Source organism: Pogoniulus pusillus, chromosome Z (genome assembly GCF_015220805.1).
Source record: "Pogoniulus pusillus isolate bPogPus1 chromosome Z, bPogPus1.pri, whole genome shotgun sequence".
Lineage (NCBI taxonomy): Eukaryota > Metazoa > Chordata > Aves > Piciformes > Lybiidae > Pogoniulus > Pogoniulus pusillus.
The window spans coordinates 52,202,430-52,226,008 of NC_087309.1; the positions used below are offsets into that span (position 1 = coordinate 52,202,430).

Below are 23,579 nucleotides of genomic sequence, written 5' to 3' on the forward strand. Positions count from 1 at the left end.
TGTTAGAAAGCTTAACTTTAGCCTTCTTAAAAACTACATGAAGCAAGAAATAACCAACTTGATCTTTGATCCAGTTGTACACAAAAAACCAGAAAACAGGCCACACAGCAATCCCCACCAAGTACAATAGCTGCTTGATTAGCTTCATCTTAATTCCCAGAGCTAATTTCCACTCACTGAAATCTCTAGCCCCACGTTGGGAAAGCCAATTAAAAATGTGATGGTTTGGGGGTTACCCCGCCCCCCCACACTTTGTATTTGCCCCAGCTAACTCAGACGGACCCTGGGAATATAGATGAAGCAATTTATTTACAGCTAGCAGAATTTACAAGCAGCTATTTACAATATATACAGTTATATACAAAAATATACAAAGGATAAACAATACAAAAGCACAACTCCCCTCCCAGAAACCTGAGTCCCCAGGAGGGGCTCTCAAACCACCCCAACACCTCCCCCCGGCCCTCTCAACCTTACCCCAGTTCTCAGGAAGAAGAGAGGTGCAGCCAAGAGGTTAGGGAGCAAGGTTAGTAGGAGCAGGGTTAATGAGATGTGACCAGGTCTAAGGCAAAAGCAAGAGAGAGACAAAATGGAGAATGTTTTCTTCTTCTTCCCAAAGTTCTCAGCGTGACTGTGAGAGAAGTAGACACAATTGTTTTTCATTTCACTGCCCGTTATCTAGTTCTGTTACCAAAACATTCTAGCTTGCTTCAAACTAGCACAGGTGCCACATCCAGTGGGCAGCCAGGCACTAGTGGTGTTCCCCAAGGATCAGTGCTGGGCCCAGTCCTGTTCAATATCTTTATTGATGATCTGGACGAAGGCATTGAGTCCAGCATCAGTAAGTTTGCAGATGACATCAAGCTAGGAGCAGGTGTTGATCTGTTGGAAGGTAGGAGAGCCCTGCAGAGGGACCTGGACAGGCTGGATGGGTGGGCAGAGGCCAATGGGATGAGATTGAACAAGGCCAAGTGCAGGGTTCTGCACTTCGGCCACAATAACCCCAAGCAGTGCTATAGGCTGGGGACAGAGTGGCTGGAGAGCAGCCAGGAGGAAAGGGACCTGGGGGTACTGATAGATAGTAAGCTAAAGATGAGGCAGCAGTGTGCCCAGGTGGCCAAGAGAGCCAATGGCATCCTGGCCTGCATCAGGAACAGTGTGGCCAGTAGGACAAGGGAGGTTATTCTGCCCCTGTACTCAGCACTGGTCAGGCCACACCTTGAGTGCTGTGTCCAGTTCTGGGCCCCTCAATTCAAGAAAGATGTTGAGGTGCTGGAAGGTGTCCAGAGAAGGGCAACAAAGCTGGTGAGGGGCCTGGAACACAAATCCTATGAGGAGAGGTTGAGGGAGCTGGGCCTGTTTAGCCTGGAGAAGAGGAGGCTCAGGGGTGATCTTATTACTGTCTACAACTACCTGAAGGGGCATTGTAGCCAGGTGGGGGTGGCCTCTTCTCCCAGGCAACCAGCAATAGAACAAGGGGACACAGTCTCAAGTTGTGCCAGGGTAGGTATAGGCTGGATGTTAGGAAGAAGTTCTTCACAGAGAGAGTGATTTCCCATTGGAATGGGCTGCCCAGGGAGGTGGTGGAGGCACCGTCCCTGGAGGTGTTCAAGAAAAGCCTGGATGAGGCACTTAGTGCCATGGTCTAGTTCACTGGCTAGGGCTGGGTGATAGGTTGGACTGGATGATCTTGGAGGTCTCTTCCAACCTGGTTGATTCTATGATTCTATGATTCTATAGCATTTGACAGCAGCAAGAGGATTTCCTACTGTATCATGACTTACTGGCCAGGCATTTTCCATGCTTGTAGCCTAGATACCAAATGAATGTCAGCTGAGGTCAGGATATCATTCCTGCGGTAAAATAAAGTCACAAAGCCACCTGGAAGACAGAAGGGAATCCTACAGATACATTCATGTGGCAGCTTTTTCTGCCCTTAGGGCATCTGGAAGCACTGCTAGATCTCAAGGTACACAACTGATTTGATGTGTGCTTCAAAGAAGGCCACACCTTAGCTTTACCTGCATCATTGACACTGTCCACCATTCATTGAGATACAAGCTGTTTTGATAGTACTCAGGTAACAGGTGCTTGGAGATAATTTTATGTAATCCTTGCCACCTGGTCAGTTCACCTGGATGCTGGTTTTAAAACACAGGTTTTAAAAACTAACTATATCTGGCCATGTGGGATTCCGCAAGGGAAAGCAAAACCAGCAGAGAGGCAATGTCACTGCTTCTGATGTTCTCCTTCTCACTGACAATTTGAGTATTCATTCTTGAAACCTCACACCTTACACCTGAGACATCAGTAGCATATAGTCAGCTATATCAAAATCTGGAAAGAGAGGCCCCAGATGATGAGAATGGTTGCTCTCCACTGAAAGAAAGCAGCAAATGCACTATTAGAGCTTTTTTTGTCCTCTTGGCTGCCTTTGTATCTGGATTTGGCTTAGTTTGAGTTTATAATTTGCCTACAGCTTGCTGTAGCAGTCATTAAGTAAAACTAGAAGAACTGTGTGCACACAGGGAAAGAAGAAACTTCAAGTGAGGTTTTACTTAACGCAAGAGTGACACTAAACTAAAGCAGGTGTTGATCTGTTGGAGGGTAGGAGAGCCCCACAGAGGGACCTAAACAGGCTGGATGGATAGGCAGAGGCAAATGGGATGAGATTCAACAAGGCCAAGTGCAGGGTTCTACAGTTTGGCCACAACAACCCCAAGCAGTGCTACAGGCTGGTTATAGAGTGGATGAAGAGCAGCCAGGAAGAAAGGGACCTGGGGGTACTGGTAGATAGTAGGCTGAAGATGAGCCAGCAGTGTGTCCAGGTAGCCAAGAGAGCCAATGGCATCCTGGCTTGCATCAGGAACAGTGTGGCCAGCAGGACAAGGGAGGTTATTCTGCCCCTGTACTCAGCACTGGTCAGACCACACCTTGAGTCCTGTGTCCAGTTCTGGGCCTCTCAATTCAAGAGAGATGTTGAGGTGCTGGAAGGTGTCCAGAGAAGGGCAACAAAGCTGGTAAAGGGCCTGGAACACAAACCCTATGAGAAGAGGCTGAGGGAGCTGGGGTTGTTTAGCCTGGAGAAGAGGAGGCTCAGGAGGGACCTCATTGCTGTCTACAACTACCTGAAATGAATGACTAAATTCAATCTTAGATTTCAGAGGCAAGATGTCTTGAGAAACATTGCAAAGCAAAAACAACAGGACTTGCAAATAATACCACTTCAAAACAATGTAATAAAGGTGAAAGGGAGATCACCTTTATTTTTCAAGGTAAAAAATCAGACAATTTATGCCTAGACAATGACTGAAAATGCAGCCTCCTAAAAGAGCTGAGCCTGCATTTAAATTCTGCTAAGTATTAAGATATGCTTAAATGACAGAGTTTAGGGGTGTATAACACATCTTGTTACAAAGAGCACCTGCATAGACCATACTAGCCTATATAAACATTTTCTAGTGTTAAAATACCTAAATGTCATTGCTGTCTATAACTGCCTGAAGGGAGGTTGTTGCCAGGTAGCAGTTGGTCTCTTCTCCTAGGCAGCCAGCAATAGAACAAGGGGACACAGTTTCAAGTGGTGCTGGAGCGGGTATAGGCTGGATGTTAGGAGGAAGTTCTTCCCAGAGAGAGTGATTGGCATTGGAATGGGCTGCCCAGGGAGGTGGTGGAGGCACCGTCCCTGGGGATCTTCAAGAAAAGACTGGATGGGGCACTTGGTGCCATGGTCTAGTTGACTGGCTAGGGCTGGGTGATAGGTTGGAGTGGATGATCTTGGAGGTCCCTTCCAACCTGGCCGATTCTATGATTCTATGATTCTAACTCCAGGGATGGTGACTCCACCACCTCCCTGGGCAGCCCATTCCAATGCCAATCACTCTCTCTGGCAAGAACTTCCTCCTAACATCCAACCTATACTTCCCCTGGCACAACTTGAGACTGTGTCCCCTTGTTCTTTTGCTGGTTGCCTGGCAGAAGAGGCCAACCCCCACCTGGCTACAATGTCCCTTCAGGTAGTTGTAGACAGCAATGAGGTCATCCCTGAACCTCCTCTTCTCCAGGCTGCACACCCCCAACTCCCTCAGCCTCTCCTCATAGGGTTTGTGTTCCAGGCCTTTCACCAGCTTTGTCACCCTTCTCTGGGGTATCCAAGACGTTGTGCTACTTTCCCATTTGTCACCAAATGCATAAGAAAAACTGCCCCATCTACAACTCTCCTTTGCTTTCAAATTTCAGTCAGAGCAAGCAGTACGCAATCACAGCTCAGCCTTTTAGCTTTTCTTTCCTTCACAGAGAGTACATTGTCATTGGAATGGGCTGCCCAGGGAGGTGGTGGAGGCACCATCTCTGGAGGTGTTCAAGAAAAGCCTGGATGGGCATATAGCGCCATGGTCTAGTTGACTGGGTAGGGCTGGGTGCTAGGTTGGAGTGGATGATCTTGGAGGTCTCTTCCAGCCTGGTTGATTCTGTGATTCTAGGAATATAGAGGTCACCTGTTTCCTGCCTTTGCCTTCCTTGAGTGCCACATGTGAGCAAAATAAGATGCTGCATGGTGTTAGCGGACTTGAGGAAATTGTACACCAGTTGAGGTCACAACCAGCCTCTTTCTGATTCCCTGCCACTCGATTAAAACTGACAAGAGAAGTAGTATCCTCTCTCCCCTTTTCCAGTTGCAAGATGTGTACATGGAAATTCCCACATCAGGCTGGGACTGCAGCTATCCATTCAGCAACTTGGATTTGACAGTAGCCAATACCAGATGTTTCAGTGAAGGAATAATAAACTGTACAAAGAGATTCTGTGGAGAAATCTACTAATTTGTTTTTCCCAATTTCCCAGTGGTCATCATGCAATGCAGGTATCCTGGGACATACTGCATCCCAAGAAACTGGTCTGGGTATTCATAAATTTTCAAAAAAGTTGTCCAGACAACAATCTTGATTTTGTTGCTGACTGGTAAATAGATGGGTTGTGGACTGTCCCTACTGTGGGACTTTCAAGAGAAGCTGGATTCCCATTTTCATTTTAGTCTGTGAGAAATAACAAAGGTAGCACTTCCAGAAATTATAAGGTCTTTTTCTCCTACAAGGACATATATTAAAGTAAGTGCTGTCAGGTGTCAGGAGCCTTGAAGGCTGGAAACAGAAACTGGAAAATACATTTGCAGGCCTGGTCTTATCCTAATGACACAGGCACATCAACTAATACCATCTGGGAATCAGGTTCTGCTCATCAAGGTTGGTTGCTCAGTTGTTAGCCTGAGATACCAACAGGACAGCTAGTCCAGTAACCCAGCAAGGCAACTCAGAAACCTCTGCTTCGAATACTGCCAACAGCACACCTGTCCCTTGCAGAGACATCTGCATCAGGAACACCTGCTGCCAAAGATCTACTATCTATAGCTCTACTCCCTGAAAAAAAAAATGTACATAATGTAAGTCTAAAACAGAGACCATGTAACACTTGGGGCTTGTCCAGACAAATAGGCAGGGGCAATTCTGCTCCTCTTTGCCTTATTAACTGGGTAGATGTGAGGCAGCTCTGATCCAGGAGCTGTGCAGCTGCATCCCCACTGCATCACTGCCAGTCTCATCAGCCAAACCAAGTAGCAGTTGGCTAGCCCAGGTGGCTACCTGAGAGTGCTCGAAGCGGCATGCCTTTGGTCTTTCCAGATGAGGTGCCTGAAGCAGAGCTCTGTGTGTACCACACCATGGCAGACACGTCTGCAGCAGGGCAGAGCACAAACCAGGCAATGAGATTTGATTTCTTTTCTTTTTTTTCTTCCTGCTTTCAAACTTTACTTTAGAGAATATAACAATTAATCAAATGCACAGTCTTGCAGAAATGAACAGAACTTTATTTCAAGGTAAGTGTACAAATATTTCTGAAAGACAGAAGGGCACAGAACAGGTTATGGTTTCTTACTGCCTAAAACACAAATGATTCCGGGAACCTGAAAGCAAGAGCCCAGTTGGCTCCTACATGGGAAAGAAGAAGAGTTTCAGAAGGGTTCAGTTAACTAAAAGTCTACTATATATCCCCTTTGTTTTCTTTTGACCAGATAGTTTAATCTGGTGAATTTTAATGTGCAAGGACACTTAGTGAAATCAAATACAGTTATAATACAATAACAAACTGATTTACAGCATCTCTGCACAGAAAATGGCGATACTACCGAAATAATGAGATGCTTCAGGACACAAGCATACACTTACAATTAGGCAGTTTTATGCAATTTACAGAGACTATAAAAATCATCCTCTTCTGAGCACTTCCTGAGCCAGAGGATAAGGAAAACAACCTGATAATTAAGGTAGTACATTTCAACAAAGACTATAGCCATCATTCTAACATTGCTGTCTTTTCATGTTATGTCACAACTGTTAGAAGGTTACTGACCCATACTCTGAAATCTCAAAGAGCAGGCCCATCTCTCTCAGCTTGTTCTTTCAAAAACAAGACTCAAGAGAAAATCAATCCCCAGCTTTTACAGCTCTTGGTGGCATCTTTGCAATTCCAGAATGTTACATCTCCCCTACTAACTACTGCTTCTTGCAAAGCATGTGAAATCACATCATAAATTAAAGATTATTTTTTAAAAGCTCCAGAATAACTTAATTGTTATATTTATCATCAGAAAAAAAAATCTTGCATTGAAAATTAAATACTATAAAGCCATTTGATCATTCAGAAAGCAATTGTGGATGTTTAGAAAAGCGAACATGATTATATCTCCAAAGTGCTACTGAGATTGGAAAACCAGCCATCAGAGGTAAACAATCTTCTCCTCTACTCTGCCTCCACTTTCTGTGTCCTGTAGGCTCTCAGGCTGGTGGTCCAGCAGCAGCACATCTACTTGTGGTGGCTGGATGGATCCCTGGTCTGGAGAGCTTGTTTGGGGACCTTGGGTCTGCAATGCATTCAGATCTGTAAGGCACAAGAGAAGGACATGTGACAATGCATTTTTTGCCATGCCTTTACCATCAGAAAGAGTAAATTCTGACTTTTTTTTATTAGCACCATTCTCTAGTTTGCTACACGTGTCTAAAAATGAAAACGCTGCTGTATTACAAGTTACACTACAGCATGGTGAGAGGTATCTTACCCAAATTTACTGAGATCTGTTCAAGTCTGTCTTGCAAGGGATGATCACCGGCATTGCTTTTACACTGAAAGAAATTCATGCCCATACTTCACTAACGAGACAGATGTTTGACAAGGAGATAATATTTGCACCCAAATACTAAGAACTTATTTTGCAAGGATCTTCACCTTTTTTTTTTTTTTAAGCTTCCCAATTTTCTCCCATAAATGCAGAGAAGTGGGTATGATTTTCCCCAGCATTGAGCTCTGAAGGCTTTTGTGATGACAAGTGAATTACTTTAAAAAGATAACCATGGTTCAGTTTTCTTCCTAGTCAGCTTTCTGTACCACTTTCTGTACTACACCAAGCCCTTAGGACCTTCACCTTTGTAGCTGGTTTTTCTACTGCCAGCATTGCACCCTGGGATAAAACGACTCTTGGGCCACCAATATGGTTAGATGGTCAGTCTCCAGTTTATTTCCGTGTTATAGTGACTTATATGCTTACTTGGAAGAGGCATGCACAGATAACTTAGTTTAAGATTGGTACATGTGGAAAATACAGATTGGTCCAGAGTTATGTATGTGATACAGTATCACAGTATCACACAGTATCACAGTATCACCAGGGTTGGAAGAGACCTCACAGATCATCAAGTCCAATCCTTTACCACAGAGCTCAAGGCTAGATCATGGCACCAAGTGCCACATCCAACCTTGCCTTGAACTGCTCCAGGGACGACGACTCCACCACCTCCCCGGGCAGCCCATTCCAGTGTCCAATGACTCTCTCAGTGAAGAACTTTCTCCTCACCTCAAGCCTAAATCTCCCCTGGCGCAGCCTGAGGCTGTGTCCTCTCATTCTGGCGCTGGCCACCTGAGAGAAGAGAGCAACCTCCTCCTGGCCACAACCACCCTTCAGGTAGTTGTAGACAGCAATAAGGTCACCCCTGAGCCTCCTCTTCTCCAGGCTAAACAATCCCAGCTCCCTCAGCCTCTCCTCGTAGGGCTGTGCTCAAGGCCTCTCCCCAGCCTCGTTACCCTTCTCTGGACACGCACAGATAGGTTAACATTATATCAACAACCTGTAGAGTTCGTCCCCTGTGGCTGGCTGACCCTGCGCCCTGCAGCTGGCACTCTACCTCCTGCAGCTGCATGTGGGGGGACCGGCACCCGCAGCCTGGCTTCCTGATTCCAAGGACACTTCACAGCGAGGGTTTGCTCATCCATGTCCTGCTAGCAAAAATCTCTCCACATTCTACATCAGTATTTTTGCAATGCAATTAACCCCAAACAAACAAAACTGCGTAATAAAGGCACGTGTTGTCCCCTTGTACCTAGAGATGAGAAGTCTGCTATGGACAGCCTGCAATACTTCTCACTGTAGTCCTCGCCCAAGCAACTCCTGCTACGACATATCAGGGTTAACATTTCACTCTTCCCACTTCAGAAGAACTCTGCTGGAAGAAGGGGAGACCTTGACACTCCTCCCATAGCACAGGTAGCACCAGGTGCGAGCAACCTCGGCACTGGGGTCCTTTGAACCTTTATTGTTCATGTAAAGAGCTAAAAAATGACGTTTCACACTTGCTCTGGTCCCTACCTGTTCTCCTATGTCTGTGCAACAAAAATCTATAGAAGAAATCTTTGGGGTTTTACACCCAGTGTCACTGTAACTAGTGACAATTTGAAACGGCATTTGCTCACGTTCAGTACTTCCATCAGTCTAGCTCACCAAGTCAGGAGTTTAAGCCAGAATGAGGTTGCAAGCACCCTGCAAAGCCTGGTCTCCCTGGCTGCTGCCCGCCACGGGGGTGTGTCATGGTGGGAGATGATTATGCAATGGGCATATGAGAACACATCTGCCTTCAGTGTCTTCTTGATATTCACACCACTGAAAGGGGAGCAAATAGGCTTTGGGGCTTTGGCTGCTAGCATAAGCTACATGTATGTTATACTTGCTGCTGAAATTGCAGGGTTAGTAGCTGGCCAAGGTATTTACAGACAAGAGGTGCTTGCTCATTGTGGGACAACACAGAATGTTAAGAAAATTAATCATGAACTCCCTTGTACTTTTACTGTTTTACATTGGATTTAAAGGATCAAGCTTCATTCTTGGTAACAACCCAAAGTCTTGATTGCAGATGACTTATTTGCAGGATTCCCTAACAATCTAAGAGCCCTGCTTTGTTAAAGATTACTTCTATTTTTACTTCTTTTTGATAGCCATATTAGAAAAAGATTACAATTTGCAGCTACAGAGGAAATCAGAAACAGCCAACATCTGCTTATTTCAATGGAAACTGGTTACTACTGGTTTAATTATTAAAAAAGAGCCATAGCAGTGAAAGGTCCTCAGCTTCTAAACATTTGTATTTCAGAGCAATCTTACTCACATTAATATTCCTTCGTAAGTCCTGTGAGTCTTTGCACCTTAACAAAGCCATGTGCATACGAATGCCAGGCAGTAAGTACTTTCTTGAAATATTTGTTTCCAAAGTTTATGAAGTACATAATTGGAGAAGCCTAACTACAAATTTGGGGGGAAAAAAAAAACAACAAAAAACTAGAAAATAAACACTTTACATGCAGTTATTTTCCAACACCAAAACAAAACAGTAATTGCTTCACCAATTAAAGCATTAGCTGTTTCCAAACCATTTCTCATTAACTGTTACAACTCTAAGCATCAAAGCTGAGTAGTGGAAGCAGCATTCTAGAAAAATATACCACCTTCTGCCGCTATAAGAATAAATTATTTATTGCCAGTTTAGCTGCCTTTTAACTCTTATTCTTTAAAGAAAAAAAAAAAAATCTGTTGCAACCAGAGAACCCGAACAGCAGGAGAGCACCCATGTGAGAGCCCAGGGGCTGCTCGGGTGATGAGTGGCAGCCCTTAATCCAACTGAGGAGTGAAGTGACTACGTTTGGCTGCACTTCAGGTGGCACTCAACACAGGCTCTGCCTAACAAAAAGCACAATGTGCTCCCCAGCTGACATACCCAGCCTGCCACTGGGGAGGGTGCCTGCTGGAGGCAGCTGAGCCAGGAGACCAGCTGGTGTCTTGCAGGAGGCAGCATGATGCGCTCTGAAAGCCATCATTCAGGAAGGGCAGAAGAAGGGCCAGAATTGGTCATAACAATGTCAGGTGAAGGAGGAGTGGAGCATGGGGACCAATCCAGCAAGCAGTACCAGTCTCTCTGCCAAGAAGCCTCCACCAAGCTCTCTCATACAGCATGGAGTAACTTGCTGCCCTTGGCCCCAAACAGGAAAAGAGTGAGGGAATCCTCTTTAAATGCATTCCCAAAACCAGGAAGAAACCTCCAGACCTACCCTTGAAAGCATCATCTGCTGCCTACTAAAGAACTCTGAGATGTGAAGTTGCTCAAAAAAAAAAAGAAAACAACCCAACGCCACCAAATTATCCATGCAGAAAAAGACACCAGAAAGCAACAGCTGAGAGGCTCTCCAGGGCTCTTGGGGCAGCCCAGGACACCCTTCGGTACACCCTCTCTCCAGACCCATTCACTCTGCAACCAGAACTCGTTATGGATCAAGACCTAGGTGAATAAGGAACACTGGCATTTTACGAGCCTACTTCATTGCAATTTAACTCATCAGCCAACATCAGCCACCCAAACAGTTTTGCATTATGCCCTTGCTTTAGACCCAGCACTTAACCTCTTTGTGCTGCTCCCATCCAGCCCGGCAGGCAGGCTGCGCTCAGCTCCACAGCGCCCCCACCAGGCCAGCACTCGCCTCACCAGCGCCTCCCTCCCGCAGGCCCTGCCTGCCTGCGCTTCTCCCTGCCTGCGCTCCTCTCCTGCACTTCTTGTGCAGAAAGGGCAAGAGAAGGTGACGGCACCTGGACACAGCCTTTACATAGAATCATAGAATCAACCAGGTTGGAAGAGACCTCCAAGATCATCCAGTCCAACCTAGCACCCAGCCCTATCCAATCAACTAGACCACGGCACTAAGTGCCTCATCCATTCCCTTCTTGAAGATCCCCAGGGACAGTGCCTCCACCACCTCCCTGGGCAGCCCATTCCAATGCCAATCACTCTCTCTGGGAAGAACTTCCTCCTAACATCCAGCCTATACCTACCCTGGCACAACTTGAGACTGTGTCCCCTTGTTCTGTTGCTGGTTGCCTGGGAGAAGAGGCCACCCCCCACCTGGCTACAATGTCCCTTCAGGTAGTTGTAGACAGTAATAAGATCACCCCTATGGAACAGAATTCTTTCTTCAAATAAGTGCAAAAAGATTTCCCAAGTTCTAATGAAGCTGAGCTGTAGCCAGTACTTCCCACAGGCTCTTCTGTGAGACTCACAGGTCTCTGCTCCCTCACACTTTCGCAGCAGCCATGAATTAATGTCGTCTCACTGCATCCCAGCCTCTGGATTTTATACTTGTTACTAAAAACTGTTGCTCAGTTATGCAAAAGTTACTTCTCCTATGACACTCCAGGTAGCTCTTAACTGATCCCCAGCTGCACTATTTACACCCTAGTCAAAAACCAAACAGCAGACCAGAAAAATCCACTCTTCAGTGCTGGGCTGGTCAAACTTTGCTTCTCTTTGCTCCTCAGCAAAGGGGAATGTGCTTGAGGGTGTGATACAAGAAAAACCAAGGAGTGCTGGTAAAGGGCCTTACAGACCAGATACACATTTTTGAGAGTGTCTGTAGCAAACCATAAAATACCAAACTTTGTAGAAATGTTTACAGTAGTCAGTTGATAATATGCAAAGTTAAATAACAACTGCTGCTGAAGTGTCTGCAGCTACTAGTCGGAGATCTGTGACAGGTAATCTTGTAAAAGCCCAGGCCTGCAGTGACTAAGGAAGGGAGGAAGGAGATAAAGGAGAAGCAGAGATATCCTGACATCAGCAATAAAGAGGGGTCTGCTGACCAAAGATGAAAAGAGACCCTGTGAGGAAGACTGTGCTGGTGTTCATCTCAGATAACCATTCAAGACCACCAGGGCAGGTTGGAAGCAGGATGGAGAATGGGAAAATACCTATGTTAACGAACTCCAAGATATAATTGTAATAACCCTACCTCCTGTTACGAATATGTATGCTCTCGTAACACAAATTGTGACTTATGCCAGCATGGGGTGCGCAGGATTGATGCAAGCCATCCTGCCTTCACCCAGCACTGTAACAAAACATACCTACTTCATAGCTCTGCATGAGTTTTGGGGTTCATTCCCAGGTCAGCTGGAGACCAAGTATTAGGTAATCTGCACTAGCACTTCAGTATTCTTGGGCCAGGTTGCCTGATGAACCCAGCAATACTCCACCACAGCACAAACTACCACTTAAGTCCAGCTTTTTCTTCTTTTTATCTCAAGCCAGGCCATTTCTTTAGCTAAAGAAAACACAGCCATTCCCTCTTGTTTTGTCTTCTTCAACAACTCTCTCACAAGCACTTAGAGGGCACATACTGCCAAAATCCATCATCAAACCCAAATCCCAGTTTCTCCCCACTTTCCATTAATTCACCTCTGGTACCACAAGGATAGGCATCAGGAAATTGCAGCTTCTCCAAAGTGAAAATACCTTTCCAGGCAACCTAAATATAGCAAAAAAAGGCTGAGTGCAGGCCTGCAGTACATGGGGCTAGCTTTCACAGTCATTTTTTTAAGGGAACCTCAGTTCTTCTAACAGGATCTTGGGTCCAAACTCAAGAGAAGCGACAGCGCTCTCGACTAAAAACATGCTAGTGTTGCATGGGGAAAGGGAAAAAATTGGCATTCCACATCTTAACTACCATACTCTGCCCTCCTTCCTGTAGCACTAAAAGGCAGGATTAGTGGCAGCGAATGAACTGCTCGGAAGGTGAAGGACAAAGCGATGGCATTTGCAGGAATCTGAGATCAATACACACCAAACCAAACACAGCCCTTGCTCATGTTGGGAGGGGTGGGGGGGATGTTACAAAAGCCGAGTAAACAAGTCATTAGTCACAGTGACTCTCACCTTCTCTCTGTTGTGATAGGATGTAAGCCTTCCACGTCAAATAAATGCCGCGGATTTTCTCCTTTACCCTGCCTCTCTCATCCCCGAGGATCAGAGCTCCTCAGGTAAGCCTGGAGTGTGCACAGTGATGATTAAGGGGAAGGACAGGAATGTACTAGGAAAATACTCCAGGAAAAAAAAAAAAAAAACAAACCAACCTTTCAGTTCTCTGTTTTTAACAGAAAGCCCTCAGTTTTCATTCTTTATCTCTGACCTTAATTTCACAGCACCACAGAATAATTGGAAAAGATCTTAGGAAACCATTGTTTTAAACTCCCCTTGAAGGTTGGGTCAGGTCTGAGGTCAGGTCAAATTCGATAGGGCAGATTTCACCATGCTCAGCTGTTTCAAAAAAGGGAAGGAAAAAAAATAGGAAGGGAGAACTCAACACACGGATTTTGCAGAAACTGCATTTATACACTGAGCTAATTTGTTCTGATTTTCAGAGATCTGTGTCATATGCTGGCCTCCTTACAAAATAAAATTTCATTAAATGAAGAGAGATTTCGAAGTGCAGGGTGCTGCACTTTGGCCACAACAACCCCATGCAGAGATACAGGCTGGGGTCGGAGTGGCTGGAGAGCAGCCAGACAGAGAGGGATCTGGGGGTGCTGATTGATACCTGCCTGAACATGAGCCAGCAGTGTGCCCAGGTGGCCAAGAGAGCCAGTGGCATCCTGGCCTGCATCAGGAATGGTGTGGTCAGCAGGAGCAGGGAGGTCATTCTGCTCCTGTACTCTGCACTGCTTAGACCACACCTTGAGTCCTGTGTTCAGTTCTGGGCCCCCCAGTTTAGGAAGGACATTGAGATGCTTGAGCGTGTCCAGAGAAGGGCAACGAGGCTGGTGAGAGGCCTTGAGCACAGCCCTACGGGGAGAGGCTGAGGGAGCTGGGATTGGTTAGCCTGGAGAAGAGGAGGCTCAGGGGTGACCTCATTGCTGTCTACAACTACCCGAAGGGTGGTTGTGGCCAGGAGGAGGTTGCTCTCTTCTCTCAGGTGGCCAGCACCAGAACGAGAGGACACAGCCTCAGGCTGCGCCAGGGGAGATTTAGGCTGGAGGTGAGGAGAAAGTTCTTCACTGAGAGAGTCATTGGACACTGGAATGGGCTGCCCAGGGAGGTGGTGGAGTTGCCGTCCCTGGAGCTGTTCAAGGCAAGGTTGGACGTGGCACTTGGTGCCATGGTCTGGCCTTGAGCTCTGTGGTAAAGGGTTGGACTTGATCTGTGAGGTCTCTTCTAACCCTGATAATACTGTGATATTGTGATACTGTGATTTAAGCTACTTCCAGCAACAAATACGTTAAAAGACTTTCAAAACCATTACTCCTCTGAAAAGAGTTAGGTATGGAGCTTACCATTTATTTATAATAACTGGCATTAGTTTTCATACCAAATTCACACAGCTGACACATCAACTTCAGACCAAAGCTATTTGAAATGGCAGAGCTGCTGTGTTTTAATCGCCCCATTTGCACTCATGCATAATGAATGCAAAGCACCAGCAGACACCTAAAAGGCAGGGCTAAGTCTACCGGTCTGCAATATTCAAAGGAATTCAAGGTTAACAGCCTCTCACTTGCTATTTCAGTTCCATAGCAAACCACAGCCTAATTCCCATGAGCTCCACTGAAAGTTGTCATTGGTATATCCCAAAGCATCTCTTTGCCCCTAATGATGCTCCCAATGGTCTGCATTCAGATTACCTAGCGACAGCTGATGCCTCAGGGAACTCCAGGCACCTGCCTCTCTCCCTTTCCTCCTGGCAAAAGGCACAACGATCAGGTTTGCTTGCTTTTTTCCAGTGTCTACTAAGACTTTCCCTATTTCTATACACCTGCTTCAGTCGTTTATGGGTCTGACTGTTGGCGAAAGAAACTGATCATCACTTAACAGCACCAGGCCAGGGCAGAACAGCCTTTTGCCCTCAAACAGCCAGAACACCACTGCTGCTGTGTCTATTCAGAGCATTTGATACACAAAAGGTGGATACCTCTTAATAGCCTTGATGATCTCAGGCCAATTCCCAACATTTTCACTGCGAGTCAAGGTCTCAGCTACAAGAAACGAAGCCTTTGCACCTCAGCTAATCTAATTTTGTAACAGGATCTGGATTTAGTTCTGAGTCTCAAAAAACATGGGGGAAAATATTTTGATCCTAAAGCTGCAAAGGAAAGAAGAGCCTAATCCTAGTCCCAGATGACTGAATAAGGCAAGAAATCAGAGAATTTTAATGCTGCTATTTACTTTTAACCAGCCCAATCCCATGAAAAAAACAGCAGCTTCATTTCCTAGGCAAGCAAGCACCTTCACAAATAAGGGCACTTTTCACAAGAAGCATAATAGATTTGACATTAATCTCATCAATTTTGGTGCTTTTTTTTAAATCTTTTTTTTTTTTACATACAAGCCAGAGAACAGAAAGAATTCAAAATCTGGTCTGCAACACAACTCTTCTTCACATCTGTACCTTGGAAAGGTTGCTGGAAATGGCACTATTCTGCATGCTTCTGTTCTTTGTTCAGTTGTTGGCTTAGGTAAAAAAAATGCAATTCACTTTCAGGCTTTTTCTCATAATTCCTTAGAGAATTCTGTTCTTGAGAATTTGGACCAAATTCTTGTCGAAAACAAAATTTACAGTTACTCTGCTAAAACTCTCTATCATAAAGCTCTACAATGGTTCCAACTAATTTATTTTATACTTTTCTTAGAGCTCCAGGTTTTGAAGTCATGTGATGATGCAGCCACCTTTTCTTTTATTCAAGCCCAGTAAATTATTCTCACATTGATTGATAACACAGTGATATCAAAGAAAAAAAAAGAACTTCAAAAACATCCCAAGCTCAGACACAGACAGTGGTAGTACTTTAACATCAAGTTCACAGAACCACAGAATCTGGTCTGGCTTGGAAGGGATCTCTGGAGGCCATCTAGTCCAATCTCGACTTTGCAGTAATCAGGGGCATCCTCAACTAGATCAGGCTGCCCAGAGCTCTGTTGAGCCTCACTTTGAACATCTCCAGCAACGAGGCACCAACCACCTTCCCAGGCAAACTGTTGCAGTGTTCCATCACCCACATAGTCAAGAACCTGTGCCTCACATCCAAACTAAATCTGCTCTTCTCTAGTTTGAAGCCATTGCCCCTTGTCCTATTACCACAGGCCTTTTTAAACAGCCTCTCTCCATTCCTGTAAGCCCCCTTCAAGTACTAGAAGACTGCTATTATTAGATCTCCCTGGAGCTTCCTCTTTTCCAGGCTGAACAACCCCAGCTCCCTCAGCCTGTCTTCATGCAGAGATTCTCCACAGCATGCCCCTAGGTTGAAATAATGTAAAATTTTAACCTACTTACATGGCTATGATACCAGTTATATTGGCTTTAAAGCACTCAGCTTCTAAACTACTTTTGGCATGCTGGGTTTTAATGCATATCAATAAGAAAGACTTAAAAATAGTTCTCACTTGAAATCATTAACTGTACATTAAATACCCACATCCTCACTTCAGCAGGGCATACTGCCTGCAAGCTGCCTGCTTCTGCTTAATATTAATTTATTTAGGTATGAATACCCATTAAATTGTCTTTGTGCTAAGCTTTGAAGCTTTAGATGGTCAATTACAAGACACACACACAGTCTGAACAGGTATTCTGCTAACAGTGAACATGTTTTATTGACCTACTTCTTTTCCAGCTCATTAAACACAACTGCACTCAAATGACCATGAGAAAATAAACATAAAACCCCTAAAAATACCTTCCCTACAAGAAACATAACAGCTGCCAGCACAGGGCCACTGCTCCACCCAATACAGCAGCATGCTGGCACAGGGCACCTCTCCAGGGGTATACCAGCATCCAGTCTGCCCACCGACAACAGCGGCAGGGAGGCACAGGGAAACTCCATTCACGTCAGGATGGGAAAGCCACTTCAATTCAGGTGTCTAAAGTGGGCGTATCTGAAGTGGGCTGCAACTATTCCCCCCTCCTGCCCCCTGCCCCAAGCCCATGATCTGCAGAAGACATTTGGCTAGCAGGCTGAAGTCAAATCAAACTGCAGTCAGCAAGCTTGTTTTATGGAGAAACAGAAATCCCATAAAGTTACAGGCTGAAACAGCATTTCCAAAGACTCAGCAATGAAACCACGGGACAGCACATCCTCACACCTCCCTTGCCTGCTCTTCCAATTTGCACCTCGCATGTAAAACGATGCAGCGAAGCTTCCTCTCATTCCGCACCCCAAGACAGAAACAGTTGACGTTAACCCTGAAAAGCAGTCTCTCTGGCACATTAATTCACTCCCTTTGAAACTAAAGGGGACATTTACACATCAAAACTACTTTTTTTGAGCTGTTACCACAGACAGACGTTATTGTACTGATTAACTCTGCATCATATTTTATGGACGGTTTGGGGACGGTTTTTTAAACTATGCTTTTAAATAAACATTACATCAAAGACCTTGGCAAACAATTGGTTTAGTTCTCAGCTTTTGGACAGTCTTTCAGGTACACAGCACAAAGAAGCATGCTCAGGACTTCAGCTAACATTTTCACAAGCAGAAAAAGGGCACAACTCTGTTATGGAAGTCAGTGAGGTCATGTATAAAACACTCTCAGGTCTTCTCCTAAGCACCTTGGTTTTTTTTATGGTAGCTTCCCAAAACCAGACCAGACCCATCACTTCTTACTATAAAAGCTGGTGAGATCAAAACTCAAAGCAAGTGGCAGAGGTACACTAAGCCAGTATACAGAATTGCTGCAAAAGCAAAAATTCAGGGAAAGTACCAGTTTTAAATCAATTGGCTCAATTACATTCTAATCTTATGCTTTAACAGAAGCTGCTGGCTGTTGATTAATGTATGTGCTAGTTTGAAGCTAGCTAGAATGTTTTGGTGAGAAGAATTAGATTATAGGCTGTGAAAAGGAAACAATGGTGATGTCTACTTCACTCATAGGCTTGCTGAGATGTATAAGAACAAGAACACAAACACAGAGTGTCTCTCTGGACTTTTTGGGCTGCACTTCTCTCTTACCTAACCTGCCATTTGTGTGACTAATCCATCTGCTTCCTAACCCCCTGGCCAATGCTCCAAACTACCTTGAGCATAAGGCAAAGTCTGGGGTAAGATAGAGGGGTGGGAGGAAGGTGGAAGGGTGGTTGGGAGCCCCTCCTGGGGACTCTGACTTCTGGGAGGGCTGTTGTGTTTCTATATTACCTTTTTAACTTGTATATTTATGTATATATTGTAAGCTCTAAATATAAAGCTTCATTCAATTTCCAGAGTGGCTGAGTCTACTCTGGGTAATTTTACAAGGAAGGAGGGGGAGGGAGTCGGGGGGGGATATAACACCCAAACCATCACAATTCAGGAAAAACTATGGGCATTACTGCAAGAGTGAGAGGTTGAGCTCAAGACACAAGAAAATAACCACTGATTTTTCACTGCATTTTGAGTATAGCATAGCCAATTTTAACCAATTTTTTGTCAGGTTGATGAGAAGCACACACACTGATATTCTGTCCTTGCAGCCACTGGAAAAAAATTAAAAAAAAAAAAAAAAAAAAAAAAAAAAACCCAAGCAAAACTTTAAAAGTTGCACATTCCCCAAGTTTTGTATTAGAAGCATTGGGATTTTCAGTGTGATCAAATATTTTGAAACAGTTGCCGTTTTTAATTGTTTGCTAGATTCACTGTGAACATGTAACTGCTGTGAAAGCAGTCTGCATTAAAGCTAAAGGGGAAATTGTACATCAAAAGCAAGAAAAAAAAAAGCACAATTATCAAATAAGTATGTGCCATCATCCCTTCAGCCAAATGCTTTCCTTCAGTGCATGAGAAGTACCTGGATCCACACCTGTTTTTTCTGTTCGCTCCTCTCTGTGCTATGGCCAACACTGGTCTCATTTAAATTCATCACCATCTCCTTCTACCCTGACTTTACTGAAAGCTTTCTCTCTTTTGTCCCAGAAGATACACCTCTGCAGATCCCAGCTCTGTTGTGGTGCAGATCCCATGGGTGCCTTTCTGTGTACCAATCCCAGTCCACCACTCCACAGCAGAAAAAGCATGATGCTATGTTTTAAAACACCCTCCTGCATTCGTTGTCACTATCAGTTCAAAACTGTCTGTGTTTAATGCAAAAGTCTTTCATAGACCTTGATCTCCTTCCCGTTGCTGCCATGCTATAATAGCAAAATTCCTCTGCACAGGAGACAGCTTCTCTGCCATTCTTGCTGTCAGTAACAACTATCCTGCAATTCTCAACCTCACTTTAAAAAGAAAACCTATTATCTTTTCACCCTTGCCAAATACACTAATTCCCCAGTATGTTGTGTATTGTTTGATGGGAAATAAATATATTCAACTACTTGTAAAGGCACAGAGTTTTCTTTGCTTTTATGATGGCAAACCCTAAACAAGTACAGTCAGATCACATTTATTTCTGCATCATTTATATTCCACCTCTAGATCAGACTTCCAAAGGACACTCAAGGAATCTCAGCAAGTGACCTCTAGAAGCCCTGCTATTTTGATTAAACTAAAATCAACTTCCATAACAGCACCATGTCTCCAACCTTCTACCATCCCAAGGAAAGTTTAAACCCAAAGGAAAGTTTTCTACAGCATCTGGGAAGACAGAACATGATACTCCATGAAATCTTCCCCAGCAGTTTGGCTATGGCAAATATGATTTGTACAGAAGGCAATCAGACGCTTCTGTGATGAATGTCAGTAAAAGACAGGCAATCTTCCCTAGTCTCTCAATAAATATTTAATGGTAAATGCTGTTGAAAAGATTTTATGTTTCTAAGACTTCATTGTTTTTACACAACGTACTACAGGCTATTTCCTAGAATATGTAAGTTATTACACTAAATAATTAAAATGAGGTGATACTTCTCAAAATAAGCCAGACAGATGTGATTAGTGATTCAGCTGCATGACTTTACAGGGTGTGTTTGCATACTCAGTATCTTGCAAAATTTGATCATGCAGGAACAGCTTCTCCCATGCATTAGGATGCATTATTTATTCATACTTCTATATTTACTTCAGGCCCTAGCTCCATTACAAAACATATACAAAACATTTTTAATGTACTAAAGCAGGGCATGCCACCAAGTCCCCACCTACAGATCACATTACCTGATGAAAACACAGACCTCCCAAGGTATCTTCCTGACATCAAAAAACAATTAGTAAGACTCTCACTTTATGACTGCTTTTTCTGAGAGATCAGCTCTTTCCCTGTGGACTTGCAACACAGCCTCAGCTCTGCACAACCCTGAGCTTGAGCTGCCTCACCACAAACTCTGACAAAAGATGCCCTGCCCAGGATCTTCTGCTTCAAAATGTGCTCCTATACCTCCCCCTACTTCCCTGAGACCTGTATCTGTTGGAACAACCTTACCTGAGTAAAGAATAAATCTGTGTGCAAAAGATGTGATCCAAATCACAGAATCACAGAAACTCCCACTTTGGACAAGACCCTCAGGACAACCAAGTCCAACCCACAACTCTACTCTGCAAGGTTTGCCCCTAAACCATATCCTTAAGCAGCCCATCCAAACGACCTTTATACACACCCAGAGTCAGTGACTCAACCACCTCCCTGGGCAGCTCATTCCAATGCCTGACTACTCTATCCATGAAAAACTTTTTTCCTAATATCTAACCTAAACCTACTCAATCTCAGCCTGAGGCCATTCCCCTTGTTCTGTCTCCAATTACCTGTGGGAAGAGACCAGCACCAGCCTCACCACAATGTCCCTTCAGGTAGTTGTAGGCAGCAATGACATCTCCCCTCAGCATCCTCTTACTCAAACTAAACAACCCCAGCTCCCTCAGTTGTTCCTCAAAAGACTTATTCTCTAGGCCCTCCACCAGCTTCATTGCCCTCCTGTGGACCTGCACCAGCACCTCCACATCTCTCTTGTATTGTGGTGCCCAAAACTGAATACCATACTCAACGTTTGGTCTCACCAAAGGTGAGTACAAAGGGACAATCACCTCCCTACTCCTGCTGGCCACAGCATTTCTAATACAAGCCAGGATGCCATTGGCCTTCTTGGCCACCTGGGCACACTGCTGGCTCATATTCAGCTCCTGTCTATTACAACACACAGATTCCTTTCTGCCAGGCAGCTCTCCAGTCACAATGCCCCAAGCCTGTAGCATTGCTTGGGATTGTTGTGACCCAAGTGCAGGACTCAGCATTTGGCCTTGTTGAAACTCATTCCATTAATGTTGGCCCATTGATCTAGCCTATCCAAGTCTCTCTGAAGAGCCTCTTTACCCTCACTCAAATTCTACTTCCACTGATGCCAGTAATTCCACTGACTTCAAGAAACACTGCACTGAAGTTCCTGGAACCATAAACATCAGGAAAATGAAAAAGTACTTAGCCATCATCTTGTGGCTGTTAAAGAAGTCTGCAAGGAAACACTGAGGATGGTGAGGACCAACCTTGGTGATACTGTGATACTGTGATACTGTGACATTTACACCAATAGAAGCAGCACCTCAAAAGAAAGACAATCTCTGTACTCCATTCAGCATCACATAGATGTGTACAGTTTAAAACCTCCCTCCTAATGAATGAATTCTAAATGAGAATATAGTAGAAATAATAATACCAGACAGGCATTAAACAGGAAATTCTGAACTTAAATTAGCACACAAAATAGAACCAGAACATCATTAACTGCTTTAATTAAAAGGTTATGTAATACTGCTGCATCTACAGTGGTTATATTCAGAAATAAGGAAAAGTATTTTGACATGAGAAAATTAGCAGCAGAACTACAAGACCCTAGTGCTGCAGAGCTAAAAAGCAGGTGTTACTCGAAGTATACTAATTGCAGATTGCGTATAATGACACATTTTTCACTTTGGTATCACACTGAAATGTTATTTAGTCCCTTTTGCCATCTGCTTTAAACAAATGGCAGTGTTATTCCCAAGAGGAAAAAAATACTTCCCTTGTTATTCACTTCCACCAAGTAACCCACAGACACTGATGTCTCACAGCAGAGCACAAAACTCCTTGTTCTGTGGATTGGAGAGGAGGTGAATTTGCTGTTATCTGTTGCAGAGATAATATATCTCACTTGTTCTAATCAATGCAATTTTGAACTTGGGAGATGTGGGTGCTGAAGTTACTCAGCTTCCTATTCTTATTCCCTTCCATTTAATTTTACTTTCATTGTAACCTATGCTGAGCCCTGAATGGGCTGTGGTTACCTAGGCAGCCATCTGTGTGAACAATCAAAGGGATATCTTGAACACATAAAAGACAATTTGGAATTAATTGCTTGTTCTCAATTTGACATCCACTCAATAGAAAAAGAGGAAAAAATTAGATTAGCTCAAAATACCACATCTGCTCAGGATGCTTCCTGGCAAACCAGGAGCTCCAGAGTCATGACATCTTTTACTTTTAAAATGTTTCTCTCCTTTCTCCTTCTCAACTGAAAGAACAAAAGACAGAGTTGGCTCACTCTGTAGAGCAAAAAGTTTTTAATAATTGCTTTATTAGAAGCATTGTGAAATGTACCAGAAAAATTCAAAATAGACAGGAAAGCACCTTTAAATGTCATTTTTCATGTGGTAAGTAGTTGGCCTGCCACTAGCTACAAAGAATGCTGTTTAAACAGGAGGCATGTGCTATGCAGGGCATAACGATGTTCCAGCCTGAAAGACCAGTAGGTCACACGTACTCAGCAAGAGTTCATACACAGCAATAGTATGGAAATTAACTCTCAATGGCCACATATGCAGACGTTTGGTGACTTTTTTGTGTGGAGGTAGGCATTATTTTTCACAGATTCCAAGAAAAGAAAGCAATATTCTTTGCCCAAGTCCTCAGCCTGGGGTCCCACTAACCACCTCCAATGCTGGAAGTAGTGCTATGCCTATTTAAATAAGGCCTGGAGTTGCTGAGCTTCACCCCTTCCCAAAATCCTGTGCTGACTTGGAACCACAAGGAAACAGCTTGTTTATCTTCAGATATACCACAGTGCAAAGCATATATCACCTGCTTTTTCCATCACACTTACATCAGCTTTACATTGTATGACTCTTCTGACTGCAAGAAATTCTTAGCAGCCTATGAGAAAAGAGCCAGTCCCATACAAGCACCATCCTTAACCTCCCTGATGCAAAACATTCAGGTACTTTTACACAATGTCATAATCAATGTTAAGGCAAAGAATCAACACATTGTCACCAATGCGAAACAGATTCAAGGCATGAATCTGATCATCAGTTATAAGAACAGGTTCAACAGAGCAATCACCATGAGCAAGCACAATCCACTTTAAGGAATAGGAAGATAATTGCTTATAAAGGATAAGGAGGGGAAATGGACTTATAGAATCATAGAATCAACCAGGCTGGAAAAGACCTCCAAGATCATCCTCTCCAACCTAGCACCCAGCACTATCCAGTCAACTAGACCATGGCACTAAGT

General features: G+C 44.2%; 1 protein-coding gene across 4 annotated transcripts in view; it reads right to left on the minus strand.

Annotated features, from left to right (window-relative positions):
* Nucleotides 1-5,839: 5,839 nt before the first annotated feature.
* Nucleotides 5,840-23,579, minus strand: part of ARHGEF28 (Rho guanine nucleotide exchange factor 28) — a 133,156-nt gene continuing 115,416 nt past the window's right edge. For 3 of the 4 annotated variants that reach the window (XM_064176295.1, XM_064176297.1, XM_064176298.1), the window contains 2 exons: nucleotides 7,109-7,172; nucleotides 5,840-6,930 (listed from right to left, as the gene is read on the minus strand). In XM_064176295.1, coding sequence (XP_064032365.1) covers nucleotides 6,770-6,930; nucleotides 7,109-7,172 — 225 coding nt within the window. In that variant the 3' untranslated portion in view covers nucleotides 5,840-6,769. The remainder of the gene's footprint in view (nucleotides 6,931-7,108; nucleotides 7,173-23,579) is intronic. The other variant, XM_064176299.1, reaches the window with a different exon arrangement.